Source organism: Gossypium hirsutum, chromosome D03 (genome assembly GCF_007990345.1).
Source record: "Gossypium hirsutum isolate 1008001.06 chromosome D03, Gossypium_hirsutum_v2.1, whole genome shotgun sequence".
NCBI lineage: Eukaryota > Viridiplantae > Streptophyta > Magnoliopsida > Malvales > Malvaceae > Gossypium > Gossypium hirsutum.
The window spans coordinates 53,439,768-53,455,570 of NC_053439.1; the positions used below are offsets into that span (position 1 = coordinate 53,439,768).

Sequence of the window (15,803 nt, forward strand, 5' to 3'; positions counted from 1 at the left end):
ATATTGATTCGTTTCCCTCTAATTGATACGTTACATCCCTAGCTTCTCTAGAATCCTCATTGACTATCTGATCTCTTCACCCATTGGTGTTCCCCCAAGAATGTTTTTTCTCGTTTTCTCCTCCTAATTCATCTCTACGATCATCACCTCCTAGCTTACCGTTTCCAACTTTCTTCCAGTACACCACTTTCCCTTAAAGCGAGCTAAGTTCACATTTACTTTACTTCCATATATACAGAATCCATTAAGTTTACTAATTGCCCTCTTATCATCCACAATGCTTGCAAATCTTACTAAAACAAAACGTAGACCTTTTCGATGCCTCTTGTTAGGAATAAACGCGTCCAACACTTTGCCATGGAACTCAGAGATTTTCCATGGTCCCTTCCAATGAAAACAAGAAGGAAGATTAGAAACATAAACTGAAATCACCATTTTCTCTAAGGATTTAGCCCAGTAATAGTTAACAATAACTCCACGGCATCTGATTAAAAGCACAAGTTAATTGAATTACCAAGAACAATGTTCTTCAATACTATTCCAAATTCAATTTTGGAACTTCTGTTATCATAGCTTTCAACTGTTTGAATCTCTGTTGGCATTATTCAATCGCACATAACTAACATTTTCTGTAGCAACTTCGTCATGGTAGAGCTATTATCGACAAGCTTGAACAAATCATCTGTAGTATACAATAAATCCTAGAGAACTACACACTTCTATATCATTTCTCAGAGATTCCCTAATTCACATTTATCAGGAGTTCATTCGAAATAACTCAAATATCTTCTGCTGTTAATAAAATGTTTAGAAAACTTATTTCTTGAAATTAAAATTCACATTTATTGATCTTCACAAATAATTATTTCTCTCGTAACATCTGTAACACTGTTTTTCCAATACTAATCGTGTTCAATTTTTTTTCTTCACACGAATTGAGTATCTTTAATTATATAGCAACAACTCTGATAAGATACAGCTAGAAACTTTTTGTCTATTAAATATATAAAGTGACTATGCAATTGATAATCATATACAATAATCAACATTTGACTAAACTTTGCAACCTATACAAGTTTTTTTGGGATTTCAACAAAATATAAACAAAAAGCCCGAGAAGATACTTAAAACATTTACTCATCCATGGCAACTGACTGAAAAATTTTGGGTTGTCCTCTAGCTCATAATCATATACAAGGTCAATACCAAATTCTAGCACAGATAAATCTGAAAGAACCCGAAGACTAATATGATCACCAGCTTCTAATTCATCACCCCTAAAGTTCCAACAAGTGCACCAGTATAAGGTATTCTTAGTTTCAGGGATTCCTACGAAATGTTTGGAGTAGGTCCACTTTGTACCTTTGGTCTCGTTCACAATTTCAAGGCATGGAAAAAATTCATATGTTTTATCATTCTTGGCAGAAAAAATGATAATCGAATTTAAGAAGCAACTTATCTTTCGACTAGAGTTTGGGGGCACTGATCAGGGATTTAAATTGCGGTCGCGGTCGCGTTTTCGGTCGCGTCGCGTTTGTCGCGGTCGCGGACATAACGGACGCTATTGCGGTCACTGCGGGTATCGCGGTCGTGAATTTTACATTACTTATTGTGTATTGCGGGTATACGGTTTCGGCAGTATATCGGTTTTCGGTACGGTATGAATCCCTGGCACTGATATTGAAACCTCAGTCTTGCCAGCTTGGTGGCCATAGTAATGACCACTGTAATCAAATGGCAATGGATCAAATGTTGTAATTATACTGTAATCATATAATACCTGTAGCATTGGATTAGAGAATGAGTTATTAAAAAGTATATAGTATATAAATAATTTTAAAAACTTGGAACTTGTAAAGGGAACCTGTGGGGAAGCAATCACTTTTGATTCTTCTATATAACTGCAAAGTTGCACTTTAACATTTCCATAAGATTCCAAACTGAGCAAATATTTAGTTCGGTCCTTCTTGATATTTCTTGTGGAAACTTCATCTCCTAAAATATGTACAATAATGTGTTATTTATCAATTTTAGTGATCATCAACATAATATGCTTATTAGAACGTAATAGTATTGACTTGAATGGAGTGATGATTAAAGCTTTTATCAGACACCCATTTGACACGAATTCAAATCGTGACCTATCTCTTATACTCAATATTGTATGAAATAAAAGATATCAAAGTAGTAATGTTATTATCACTAAAATGTATTATAAGACTTGTAAGAAATAATCAATTATATCTTTATTTTTCATTTTTATATAAAATATAAACTTTAAATCTATTAAATATGTTAATCAAAACACCACTTTTATAATTTTATCCATTATTTTAGTTTCCACTTCTATTAGTACTATTGGATTAATCATTTATCAAACAATTAACTTATTTTCATTAGACCCCAATTGCAGCATAACTTTATAATTATCACTTTATTATTAAGCTAAATTTCTCTCATAATCTATTAAATTGTCACATTTCTTGATAATATTTTTATTGTATTAGAAAGTCTTTTAGAGAAACATTCATCATTTCTTGAACATTTGTTAGTCACATATAAAATAAATATAATAGGATGTATTTACTAAAATATAATTGTTTGAAGTCTACTCATACCTGTAGATAACTGCGAAAAGCCATATTCATTTCTAATGTTGTGTTCTGATTCATAAGTAACGCCAAATTTTCTTATGCTGAGATGAATAGGCACTACCATGCAACTCACAAGGTCACCACCTTCAAACTGACAGTCCGTTACTGGCCAATGAATCAACCACAACATTGTGTTATCGTTAGTCTCAGGAATTCCAATGAAACTTGAGCGATATCTCTGCTTGATCATTTTGGTCTCATTGAAAATGTGGACACTTGGTAGGAGCTCCAACATTTGATCACTAGCTAAAGAGAAAACAATGCATAAGCTGAACCGATGGATCTTTTCATCTGGATGAGATGGTGTTGGCAAAAAAAAAGAGATTCGATGCTCGTTAGTTCCATGCTTAAACCCAATCGGAACTTCACTTCCTACAACAAATGTGCTTGTTATACCACATTCTTGCAAGACCTGATCCAAAAAGAACAAGTTAGATGATTAAGTAGTATAAGAGAAAAAATAGATTTAAATTTTAAGTTGGTGAACTATTGGACCTGTGGGGTAGCTAGCATTATGCTGTCTGTTAGGTAGCTATAAAGTTGCAGTCGATTTCTGTTAATGGAATCCACGTTGAATAATCTTCTAATCTTGTTGAAGTCAGCTCCCATGTAGCAGCAAAGGTGGCCATGCAAGGAACGTGCTTCAACAGCAAAATTGGTGCAGCAAGCTGAAGCTATCCATTTAGTTTCTTTAAGTGAATGCTTTGTATTTAGTTAGGATCAAACTTAGTTGGTAGCTGCATTTTGATGTAATTAGGTGCTGAATGACAAGTTTAGGTAGAAGTTTTTTTGTTTTTCAATCAAGTTTACCAAGTTACTAGGCATTTTAGTGGTGTTAGGTATGTTATTAGGTGATTACTTGTTTGTTTTACTTATTGACTGATATATGTAATGGCTTAATGCCTTGTTCATGAGTTAATGAATGAAATCAGCTCATTTTCATTCAATCTTCTTCTCTCTTTTCTGTTTTTCACTTACTAGTTTCATCTTTCTGTTTTCTGCTTCCGAGTTTGCTTCTTCATCAAGGCTCGAGGCTTACTACTCAAGCAAGAAAGAAAACAGCTTGTTGCTGCCTCTTGCACCAACAATTGGTATCGAGAGCTCTTGTCTTAGTGGACCTGTTGCTTCAAAACAAGGAACTTGATGGCTTCTTCAGGTTTTTCACCAGCAGCCCCACCAGTCTTCAATGGAGAAGGCTTTCACATATGGCTGGTCAAGATGAAGACTTACCTACAGGCCTTCGATCTGTGGGAAGTTGTCAACACAGATACTGAGCCAGCACCACTGAGGGCTAATCCCACAGTAGCTCAGATTAGGCAACATGCTGATGAGAGGACCAAAAGGCACAAAGCCATGTCCTGTATCCAGAACTGTGTGTCAGATGTCATCTTCACCAGAATCATGGCCTGTGAGACTCCAAAATAGGCCTGGGATAAGCTTAAGGGGGAGTTTCAAGGCACTGAGAGAACAAGGCAACAGCAGCTGTTAAACTTGAGAAGGGATTTCGAGAATTTGAAGATGAAGGAAGAAGAAACAGTGAAGCAGTACTCAGATAGAATTATGGCAGTGGTTAACAGCATAAGGCTCCTAGGTGAGCACTTTGATGAGGTAAGAATTGTGGAGAAAGTCCTCTCCACTTTGCCTGAGAGATATGAGGCCAAGATATCCTCCCTAGAGGACTCAAGAGACCTTGCTAGCATCTCTTTGACTGAGTTAATCAACACCTTCTATGCTCAGGAACAAAGGAGAGCTAGCAGAGCTGAAGATCACCAAGAAGGTGCATTTCAAGCCAAGGCCAGAGAAACCTCGAGCACTAATGCTCAAAGAGGCAAAAAGCCTTGGAAAAACAGGCCTAAGCCTGATGCTGCAAGGAGCAATGACCAGCCCTGCAGATATTGCAAGAAGCCTGGCCATCCAGAAGACAGATGCTGGTTTAGGCCAGATGCAGTATGCCAACACTGCAAGAAGAAGGGCCATGTTGAAAGGGTCTGTAAAAACAGAAGTAAGCCAAGGCAGAATCAATTTCAGCAGTCAAAGGTTGAAGCTCGAGTGGCTGAGGACAGTAGTGACCAAGAAGAACAGGTCTTTGCTGTTTCCTGTGTAGCTGCTGAGAAGAAATGCTCAAAAGGCTGGTTGCTGGACAGTGGTTGCACTAACCACATGTCACCAGATGCCTCCTTGTTTAAAACCTTGGACAGAAGTTATAAAACCAAGGTCAAGGTTGGAAATGGTCAGTTTATAAGGGCTGAAGGAAGAGGAGAAGTGCTGATATGTACTCCCACAGGCAACAAGATCATTCCAAATGTGCTGTTGGTACCACAGATTGACAGAAACCTTCTCAGCATAGCTCAACTGCTCGAGAAAGGTTATTCTATTGTGTTCAAGGATAAACAATGCCACATTACTGATCCAAGTGGATCAAGCCTTATGACAGTCACAATGACTGATAAATGCTTTGAGGTTCACTGGGCAAATGACTCAAACTCAGCATACACAGCCTCTGTTGAAGACTCCAAGCTTTGGCATCAAAGGCTTGGACATGCCAACTTCAGATCAATGGCTCGATTGGCCAAAGAGGGTTTGGCAGAGAACTTCATCAGCTCAGTGGAGCACGATGATGTGTGTGAAGTTTGCCAAATGGGGAAACAGGCAAGACTGCCATTTCCTACAAATTCAGCTTGGAGAGCTACTGAAAGACTGCAGCTGGTGCACTCTGATGTATGTGGCCCGATGAGGACTGAATCACTCAGCAAAAACAGGTATTTCATCCTCTTCATTGATGATCTTACAAGGTTTTGCTGGATTTTCTTTTTAAAACACAAGTCTGAGGTAGCTCAAGTGTTTGTGAAGTTTAAAAATGCTGTAGAAACAGAAACAGGTTGCAAGCTGAAATCGATAAGGACAGACAATGGCACTGAGTACACTTCAGCTCAGTTTCAAGCCATTTACAATGATGCTGGTATCAAACATCAGCTTACAAATGTCTACACACCTCAGCAGAATGGGGTAGCTGAAAGAAAGAACAGAAGTCTAATGGATATGGCCAGATGTCTCCTGTTTGAAAAGAAACTGCCCAAGACCATGTGGGCTGAGGCAGTAAACACTGCTGTTTATCTTCAGAACAGGCTTCCTACCAAAGCTCTTGCATCCGAGACACCTTTCGAGGCTTTGTTCAGTTTCAAGCCTTCCTTGGCACATCTGAAGGTGTTTGGTTGCTTGTGTTATGCTCAAATACCAGCAGCAAAGAGAGACAAGCTCTCTAAAAGGGCTCAACCAGGTGTTCTAGTAGGCTACAGCTCAGTCAAAAAGGGCTACAGGGTTCTGGATCCCTTGACAAACAAAGTCCAGGTGAGCAGAGATGTCATCTTTGATGAAAAAGCCTGCTGGAATTGGGAGAAAAATGAGCCAGAAGCAATTTCAGAAGACCTAGTGCCTAATCAAGCTGAACTTGAGCAACTAGGACCTGAAATGGATGTTGATGATGTGCCTGTGAGAGGCACAAGGCCCCTAGAAGATATTTATGAAAGGGCACAGGTTGCAATAGCAGAACCTAGCAGTTTTGAAGAGGCTGAGGCAGATGAAGGTTGGAAACAAGCTATGGTTGATGAAATCAACATGATTGTAAAGAATCAGACATGGGAGTTGGTTGAAAAGCCTGCCAACAGAAAGACTATCGGTGTAAAATGGGTCTATCGAGTGAAGCACAATGCAGATGGAAGTTTAAACAAGCTAAAGGCCAGGCTAGTTGTAAAGGGCTTCAGTCAAAGGTATGGTCTGGACTACATGGAAACATTTGCTCCAGTAGCCAGACTCGATACAATCAGATTGCTGATTGCAGTTGCTGCTCAGAACCAGTGGACAATCCACCAAATGGATGTCAAGTCTGCATTCCTCAATGGATTTCTAGAAGAGGAGATATACATCGAGCAACCCCCAGGTTTTATAGTACCTGGTAAGGAACATTTGGTGTATAGGCTAAGAAAGGCCTTGTATGGCCTAAAACAGGCCCCTCGAGCCTGGTATGCTCGAATTGACTCATATTTGGTCAGCTTGGGATTTGAAAGGAGTGCTAGTGAGCCAACACTCTATGTTAAAAGGAATGGAGCTGAAACACAGCTTATTGTGTCACTATATGTTGATGATCTTCTAGTGACTGGAGGAGACAAGTTTATGATGGCTGATTTCAAAGCAAGAATGAAGGAAATGTTTGAGATGTCAGACCTGGGATTGATGACATATTTCCTAGGAATGGAAGTCAATCAAATAGAAGGAGGAATCTTCTTGAAACAAAAGACATTTGCCTTGAAAGTGCTGGCTAAATTCTCAATGGAGAATTGTAAACCAGTGAGCACACCAATGACTATTGGCATAAAGCTATCGAGCCAGGAGGAACATGAATCTGTCTGTGAAACAGATTACAGAAGCCTTGTTGGGTGTTTATTGTATTTGACAGCAACAAGACCTGACATTCTGTTTGCTGTGAGCATGCTATCAAGGTTCATGCACTGCTGTAGCCAACAACATTACAAGGCTGGGAAAAGGGTGCTAAGATACATCAAAGGTACCTTAAACCATGGAATACAGTTTAGAAAGGCTGAAGAGTTGAAACTGATTGGCTACACTGATAGCGATTGGGCTGGTTCAAAGGATGACATGAAGAGCACTTCTGGCTATGCTTTTACACTTGGCTCAGCTATGATTTGTTGGAGCTCAAGAAAACAAACAATGGTGGCTCAATCGACAGCTGAAGCAGAGTATGTAGCAGCTGCCAATGCTGTTAATCAAGCTATGTGGCTGAGAAAAATTTTGAGCGACTTGAATCTACAGCAGAATGAAGCAACTGTGATACATTGTGACAACAAGTCAGCAGTTGCTATTGCTAAAAATCCTGTCTTACATGGCAGGACAAAACATTTCAACATCAAACTCCATGTGATAAGAGAAATGGAACAAGCTCGAGAGATCGAGCTAATCCATTGCAGTTCTGAAAATCAGATTGCTGATATCTTCACAAAGCCTCTTGGTGTATCAAGATTTCTAAGCCTGAAGAGGGAGCTAGGAGTCTGCTGCATAGAAGCTGAGGAGGAGTGTTGAAGTCAGCTCCCATGTAGCAGCAAAGGTGGCCATGCAAGGAACGTGCTTCAACAGCAAAATTGGTGCAGCAAGCTGAAGCTATCCATTTAGTTTCTTTAAGTGAATGCTTTGTATTTAGTTAGGATCAAACTTAGTTGGTAGCTGCATTTTGATGTAATTAGGTGCTGAATGACAAGTTTAGGTAGAAGTTTTTTTGTTTTTCAATCAAGTTTACCAAGTTACTAGGCATTTTAGTGGTGTTAGGTATGTTATTAGGTGATTACTTGTTTGTTTTACTTATTGACTGATATATGTAATGGCTTAATGCCTTGTTCATGAGTTAATGAATGAAATCAGCTCATTTTCATTCAATCTTCTTCTCTCTTTTCTGTTTTTCACTTGCTAGTTTCATCTTTCTGTTTTCTGCTTCCGAGTTTGCTTCTTCATCAAGGCTCGAGGCTTACTACTCAAGCAAGAAAGAAAACAGCTTGTTGCTGCCTCTTGCACCAACAAATCTCTTCTGCTTCAAAGTTTTCAATTGGTTCCAACTTGAATACATCTTCAACCTCAGTCAATTTTTCACATCCAAAGATATTAACAGACCGTGTGGAAGAAAAGAAGCATGGAAGAATTGCCCTATATCCTTGAAATGAAGAATTGCCTCCAGAAATAAGGATGCACGCAAAGACATTGTGCAAGACCGGAAGCTTTGGAATCATTTGGAGTTCAGTGCAAGAAGTCAATAGAAGTTCATCAAGTTTTGTAAGGTTTTTTAAGCTCTCGGGTAGGTAATGAATTGGGTTTCTACTTAAATTTAAGGATTTCAAGGAAGCCAAGTTACAAAGATCATTGGGCATGACATCATTAGATAATTTGCAACTTTCAAGGCTTAAGTTTACCAAAGAGCCCGGTAGAGATGCCCAAGAGAAACCCAATCCTTTGTTTCTTTTTAGTAAGAGCCAATGCAACCCCAATCTTGATTGATATATGGCAGTTTCATCTAAATTAAGCACCTTCAATGATTCCATATTATGCAACTCCCTCGGAACATCATCAAGTCTTGAACAACCAGATAAGATAAGCTCTTCAAGTGATATTAATGAACCAATTGTCCTTGGAAGATGCCTAAGACTAGTGCAATCTTTAAGGTTCAAGAAAGTAAGCATCTTTAGCTCACCAATGGATTGATCAACTTCCACCAAATTTATGCAATCTTTGAGCATCAACTTCTCAAGGCTAGGGAGTCCTGAAAAGGTTGGGGTTTTAAGAAGGCTATGTGAATGGTTGAGATTAAGGATCTTTAAATTTGGGAGACACTACAAAAAAAGAAAACCCTTCTGTTATAAATGTATTATTGTTTCACACAGACACAAAGAAGAAGGAAAAGTAGTATAAATCATACCTGTCTATCCTTCCAAACTTGTTTAAGTTTACTGTTGCGCATGTCGAGAACAACTAGTTCATTGATATCAAAAGCCACCGGAAAAGATTGCATGCAAAACCCATGCCAACGTAACCATCTTAATCTTTTGGGAAAGTCTTTGAAGTCTCCTTTAAATTTTACATTATCCAGTTGAAGCAGTTTAAGTCTCTTCATCTTCGCAAATGCTTGAGTTTCCATATCAACATCATTTAACAAGAGAAACTGACTTTTGGAATGCTTTGGAAAATGTAGAGTTGTAGTTGTCCTTTTAGCCTTGTTTTTTTGCAATCCTTTTAAGTCAAGTGCGAGGCACTTAATTGTTTTGGAGCCCGAGAAAAACTTTTTTTAAAAATAACAAGAAATCTCTTTGTGAAAGTTTAATAAATTCATGTTATTTATATGAATTTATATATTTATTTTTTATTCATTGTAATATTTTGAATATATAACTTGGATATAATTGTTATAAATATACTACTACAAAATAGAATTGTTACAGGAGACCAAACTGAATGTAACTAAAATAAGAATCACTGTGTCGTGGAAGAACCACTGCATTAGAGGCAAATTCACCCTGATCGGTGTAATCGTGTAGTGGACATTACCCCCCAACACAATACCCCAACACAATACACCCAAATAAAGAATGTGGAACACGATTGACATTACTCTTCCCAGAAAAAAAGTTCAATTCCCAAGAAAGATTAAAGGGGTCACAAACAGTCCCGCTTAAAACCTAATCTCTTAGACAGAATTTTCCACTCGTGTAATTTTGCAGAACACTAGAATTTAGAGAACATCGAGAAGTTGTTTTTCTCTTGTTGTGTTAGGTGGAAGAATGGCCTCCTATTTATACTATTTTTTGATGGGCAAAATGGTAAAATAACAGTTTTAATTTCCAAAAATAGCAAAGGATTTTCCTAACTGAAAATATTCTAAAAATATTTTCTGAAACAGTTAGAGGATTTTCCGCAATTCAAAATATTCTTTTGCATTATCAACAATGACATCTTAGAAAACCACCAATAGTGTCATTAAATTCAAGAGGCTATTTCTTTTTGTTTTCAACTCGTCAAATTCAAGTTGTTCATGTGCTAGGTGCCAACGTATTTAAAATTTGATCTATGTGTTTTAAAAAACATTCCACATCAGATTCAAGCTAACATTTAATGCTTAAGCTGATGACTTGTTTGATAAAAAGACCTTATTGATACAATATTAATATTTTAATGACTCAATTAAAACATGTTAATGTTTGAGAAATAATTTAAAATCTGAGTTATAATTGACCCTTTAAAATGGATTGAAGTAATCATTTTAATTTCCGAACGCTACCTAACAATATTTTCTATTAATTTTCTTTCTACTCTATCAAGTCTTAATGAAAAGGATTGAAGTAACCATATGGAACTTGATCATGTGTAACGTACCTGTCTTGTAGAACCATGCCTCCTATATCCGCAACTTCTTTTAAAGCATTCCTCCATCTTTGTACCATGTTGGTTTCGGACTCAAAGTTTTGTTCATGTTGGGTAAATGCTTCTGCATAACTTCCCGTCTGGTTCTTGACTTGACTCGGATCCACATAATAGAAAACTGGCAACACAATGTGTTTAGAGGATTTCTTGTGCTCCAATATCATTACAAGTTCGTTAAGACACCATGTGGATGCAGCATAATTCTTTGAGAAAACAACGATAGAAATTTTGGAGTGGTGTAGTATTGCTTTTTCAATTTCATCTTTTATGTTATTCCCTCTCTCGATTTCCTCATCATCTCTAAATGTTTGAATTCCCAAGTGCACCAAAGCTGTGTAAAGATGATCCGTGAAACTTCTGCGCGTATCTTCACCTCTAAAACTCAAGAATACATGATAAGTACATCGCGAGATTTCTGACATTGTCATTGAAGAAGAAAATGAAGTCGTCCTGTAATTTTTTATGTAATAACAAGGTTCCAGCATATATATATATATATATGAACGGCAAAGCAGATATTATTAGCAGTCAAGTGGCAGTTCCCAATCCATGGTGGGTCAATCCTTCCCCCAGTTCATACAACTGCCCGAAGAAATTCATGTCGGCCATGTTGTTTTTTTCCAAATCTACCAACTTGGGTTACGTAGTCTATATTATTGATTTTGCTTGACAAATACAATGTATCGATTAACTTGATGGTTATAGCTAACACAACACGTAATATAGACATCATCTTCAGGCTAATATTAGTAAAAATACTATGAAGGTTGTTGTATTTTAAGTCATATTATATTTTGTTTCCTCTACTTAAAAAATAGTAAATTAGTACTCTTTGTATATTAGATTAGAAAGTAAATTAGTTCTTTTGTTAAAAAAAATTATCCATTGTTATTAAATTGGTCCATAGAATCAACATGAGATACATGTGACACGACACATGCAACTATCTGGTTATTTCGTCATTCACGTTAGTTTTTAACAACAAAAATGGATGAAATTTTTAATAGAAATGATAAATTTATTTTTTTATCTAATGTATATGTACTAATTTGCTTGTTTTAAAATAAAATAGGTTAAATACAATTTCACTCTCAATAGAATGATCTCCATGATACTTTTACCGGCTAATACCTTGGTGGATACAGTCAATAATTAAACCGCAACCACAATATATCACATAGACATCACATTAAACATTCAAGTTCGGTATAGTAAAGAAACAATTTTAGTATCTATGCATTAATGAAGAATTAATTGTTTTTGAAAAAGAATTGGTAATTAAATTGATCAGGTCGTCAATTTTTTATTTAATTTGTTCGTGTTATCTAAAGTAAATAATTTTTAAAAATTAAAAAATAATAAAAATTCACATATATTGCACGTTAAAGTAAATTGAAAATGAGAATTGAGAGGGACATAAGAGAAGGAGAATAATTCCGAAGTATTTGGTGTGAAAAATAGTGGCACTAGAAAACGCGTTTCAATCGCTTTTCATTTCGGAGTCGTGCTTACCGTCCATTTGGTGCTCACCATTTTTATTAAAAGTATTCTGAATAGAGTTTTTCAACAGAGGTAGTAGAAAGGAAGGAAAACGTCAACTTGTACACTAAAAAAATATATATGTTATCAGACCTTAAGCAATGATTTATGGGCCTTAAATTAGCAATTAAAGAGGATGGGATAAGGGTAAGGTTGAGTAATTGATCCAAAATTTCATGCTGAGGGCAACTAGCACAAAATTGTTTAAATATTTTCCAATACTCATTAAGGATCTTCATATCCTTTTTGTGGTATGCCATAGATTTCTTTCCTAATTGAAGCACCAAGTGAAGAAAAAGAAAATTCAACGAATATTCTTACCATATCTATTTTAAAATTTTAATATAATTAATAAAAAATAATTTACATATATGAATCATTAAATTTGACGTGCTTAGAAAACTTCATGTGATAGCTTGATGATTAAGGTTGTTCATCACCCTAAATGTGGCCTAAATTTGAATCGCGCTACTTGCGTTGGTTATTCAAGCTTTACTTACTATTGTAATTTAAAAAAAATTAACACACTTAAATAAATATTGAATTTTGTCACATTTAATATAGAGGACATAAGAGGAGGAGGATAATTCCCAAGTACTTGGTGTGGAAAATAGTGGTACTAGAAAACGCGTTTCAATTACTTTTCATTTTGGAGTCATGCTTACGTTCCAAGACTTTAGACCATTAGCAATTAAAGAGTGGCTTCAACAAAATTATGGCCCCAACTGTTTCACCTAACATAATAAATTCGTGGGCTAACCAATTTCAATGCAATAAAAGTAGTGAAGAGGATGGGTTAAGTTTAAGGTTTACATTGTTGGTAATGCAAAGTGGAATCCCTCGTTATAGCCTTCAAATTTTTTGGTTCACAATATTTTAGGAAGAACTCGATTCAAATAATATTTTCTCGTGATTATTTTTTTCAATAATATTATCTTTAAAATTTAAATTTTTTTCAATAATATCATCTTTAAAATTTAAATTTATATTTTTTAAAAGTATAATATATCTTACCATTATGTCTAACACTTACTAATTATTCAAATAATAATGTTAACAAAAAGGTTGAGCACCAAATGATTTGATAACTACTAACAAGCTCATGGTCTAAAGTCTAGATCGAGTAGCACTATTATCCAGAACATAGTGAAACATATTAATTCTTTCTCCGACGTGTGTTATATAGAACTCTACAACCTAGTGCTATACTAATTATCAATTTTATTGTTGTGACTCCATAACTGAAATTTAGCTGATCCCTTCATTCAAGAGTATAAGGATCATGTCTCTTTTATGGTGGAACACTAATTCATTTTATTACATGGACTTGTTCATAAAAATTCTCTTAAAATATCCAACAAATATCAGTTGGGTGTTCTGATTTAAATATTTAGTTTTTAAGAGAATATATTCTTATCTCATTATGCCTTCTCGAAGATTTATGTCAAATCCAAACTGATGTGAGTTGGTAGCCATATATTTTTATTTTTAAGGATTTTAGTCTCTCTATTTTTTGAGATTTCAAAACTTAAATCTAATTGTTAACACTATTAATTTTTTTTGTTAAATTCGAGTTAATTACAACATCATTTTTGTAATTACATGGTTACCAAATAAGTTTTTTTTTTCAAAATGCCACCCTAACACATTTAACAAAAAAATTTAAAATGTTAACCATCGGAAAGTAAAGAGACTAAATTTCTGGAAATGAAAGTGCGTGTTCTAAACTCCAAAATTTTTAAAAGTACAAGAACTTATGGCATATTTTAACCTTTTAACTTCTCGGTCGAGCTACTCATCTAATCCCCACTCGAGATTTGGGAAGATTTAGACAAAATTATCAAGCTCGAAAAATGGACTTGGACAAAAAGTTAGTCCGATTAAAAATACGAGTCGGGCTCGGGCATAAAAATTCAAGGCCCGAGCCATTTACTAATTTTCTAATATAATTATATTATGTTATTTTTATAAATTATATAATTTATTTCAAAAAATAAATCTATAGTAATACATATGATACTATAATGTAAACATTAAAAAATGTTAAGATGTCTATATAAAATGTTAAGAAATTTGGGAAAAAATTCAATTCAATCAGGCTCAAAACAATTTGTGGGTCAATTAATTTAACATCTCTATTCAAATCGACAATGGCGAAACCTAATAGAGACCCAGGGGGCCATGGCATCCCCAAGGATTAAAATTTTTGCAATTTAGCCCTTTGTAGATATACTATGGCCCTCCCAAACATATAAGTAGCCCCCCAAGGTTTAAGATTTTTGCAATTTTCCAAAAATACTACTTCTTTTGGGTCAATTATCATGTTGGAATAGTGCTTCTTTTGAGTCGATTCTTTATATCTTTAAATCGATTGCCAAGTTGGAACACTACTTCTTTTGAATCGATTGTGTATATGATTAAATTGATTGTTAAGTTGGAATACTGCTTCTTTTTAATTGATTGTGTATATGATTAAATCGATTGTTATGTTGGAATACTACTTCTTCTGAATCGATTGTTTATATGTTTAAATCGATTGTTACATAACACATCTAATTAATTTGTTCTTTGCTTCTTTGATTGTTGCGTAGCATTTCCTTTTATTCTCCACTTCTTTGATTGTTGGTTGTTTTAAATCCCTTCTTTTCCTAAAATGATAAGAGACCAAATGAATATCAGCAAAGAATTTATGTTGGAGTTTGAATCGATTCTTCGCTTATTTCAATTGATTGTTTGTTGTTTTGAATTAATTCATTATTGTTTGAATTGATTCAAACTCCTACATAAATTCACTGCTGATATTCATTTGGTCCCTTATCAATATTGACTTACACAGGTGTATGTAAGTTCTTTTTCCCTCAAACCTCTTGTTGTACGTGTGAAGCAAGCAAAGGTATATTTACGGTTGTTCTTACTCTAGAAAAGAAATGATTCCTCATACTTTATACAGTGTATTTATATATTTGCCCTCAACCGAATATTGAGGGAATCTCCCTTTACTTTTGACACGTTCAATAGAAAGTTTAAGGGAAAAGAACTAATTTACGCCGGTGTATATAAGTATTGATAACTCATTGATACCAAATGTTTAGATTAAATCGAGAAATCATTATATAGTATTTTCCTATACTATGTGTTATGTTTATTAATAAAACATATTTTTAATTTAAACGATATACTAAAAACTACTCATCCACACAATCATTGATATGTTGATTTAGGATCCAAACTTGAATCATATATTCTTATGTAGTGAAACTAAAAAGGGCCTCGTCGCCATTCTCCATCTATTCCCATATATTCATCTGTTCGAAAGAAACCGAACTTAACAAAACACCATGAAAGCATAATCGATATTTTTTCACTTTTAAGAAATATAAGTTGTTAATAATATCAAACCCAATAATACATTATATCAACAATCAAACCAAATCAACGACCATAACACAAGCAAAAAAATAAAATCAATTCATTAGGAAGGGTCTTCCACCTCATTATCTGCATGATTTTCATATGAATCCAGTTGCAAAGTAACAGTGTTTAACACTTTGAATCAATTCATTATTGTTTGAATCAATTCAAACTCCAACATAAATTTACTGTTGATGTTCATTTGGACCTTTATCAATACTTGCA

At 35.1% G+C, this 15,803-nt stretch overlaps 3 protein-coding genes across 3 annotated transcripts; all 3 read right to left on the reverse strand.

The window, feature by feature from the left end:
• Positions 1 to 974: 974 nt before the first annotated feature.
• LOC107932344 (uncharacterized) lies at positions 975 to 3,459 on the reverse strand. The gene is made up of 4 exons (XM_016864313.2): positions 3,150 to 3,459; positions 2,619 to 3,066; positions 1,865 to 1,995; positions 975 to 1,780 (listed from the first exon to the last, which is right to left on the reverse strand). The coding sequence occupies exons 1-4, from the start codon at positions 3,261 to 3,263 to the stop codon at positions 1,607 to 1,609; spliced, it is 867 nt and encodes a 288-aa protein (XP_016719802.2). The 5' UTR covers positions 3,264 to 3,459; the 3' UTR covers positions 975 to 1,606.
• A 4,595-nt stretch (positions 3,460 to 8,054) lies between these two features.
• On the reverse strand, positions 8,055 to 9,428 carry LOC107932359 (disease resistance protein RPV1-like). Its single transcript, XM_041090574.1, has 2 exons — positions 9,130 to 9,428; positions 8,055 to 9,043 (listed from the first exon to the last, which is right to left on the reverse strand). The coding sequence occupies exons 1-2, from the start codon at positions 9,346 to 9,348 to the stop codon at positions 8,195 to 8,197; spliced, it is 1,068 nt and encodes a 355-aa protein (XP_040946508.1). The 5' UTR covers positions 9,349 to 9,428; the 3' UTR covers positions 8,055 to 8,194.
• A 190-nt stretch (positions 9,429 to 9,618) lies between these two features.
• Positions 9,619 to 11,102, reverse strand: LOC121215619 (TMV resistance protein N-like). Its single transcript, XM_041090575.1, has one exon. It carries the CDS (start codon positions 11,054 to 11,056, stop codon positions 10,529 to 10,531), a length of 528 nt encoding a protein of 175 aa, XP_040946509.1. The 5' UTR covers positions 11,057 to 11,102; the 3' UTR covers positions 9,619 to 10,528.
• Positions 11,103 to 15,803: the final 4,701 nt, after the last annotated feature.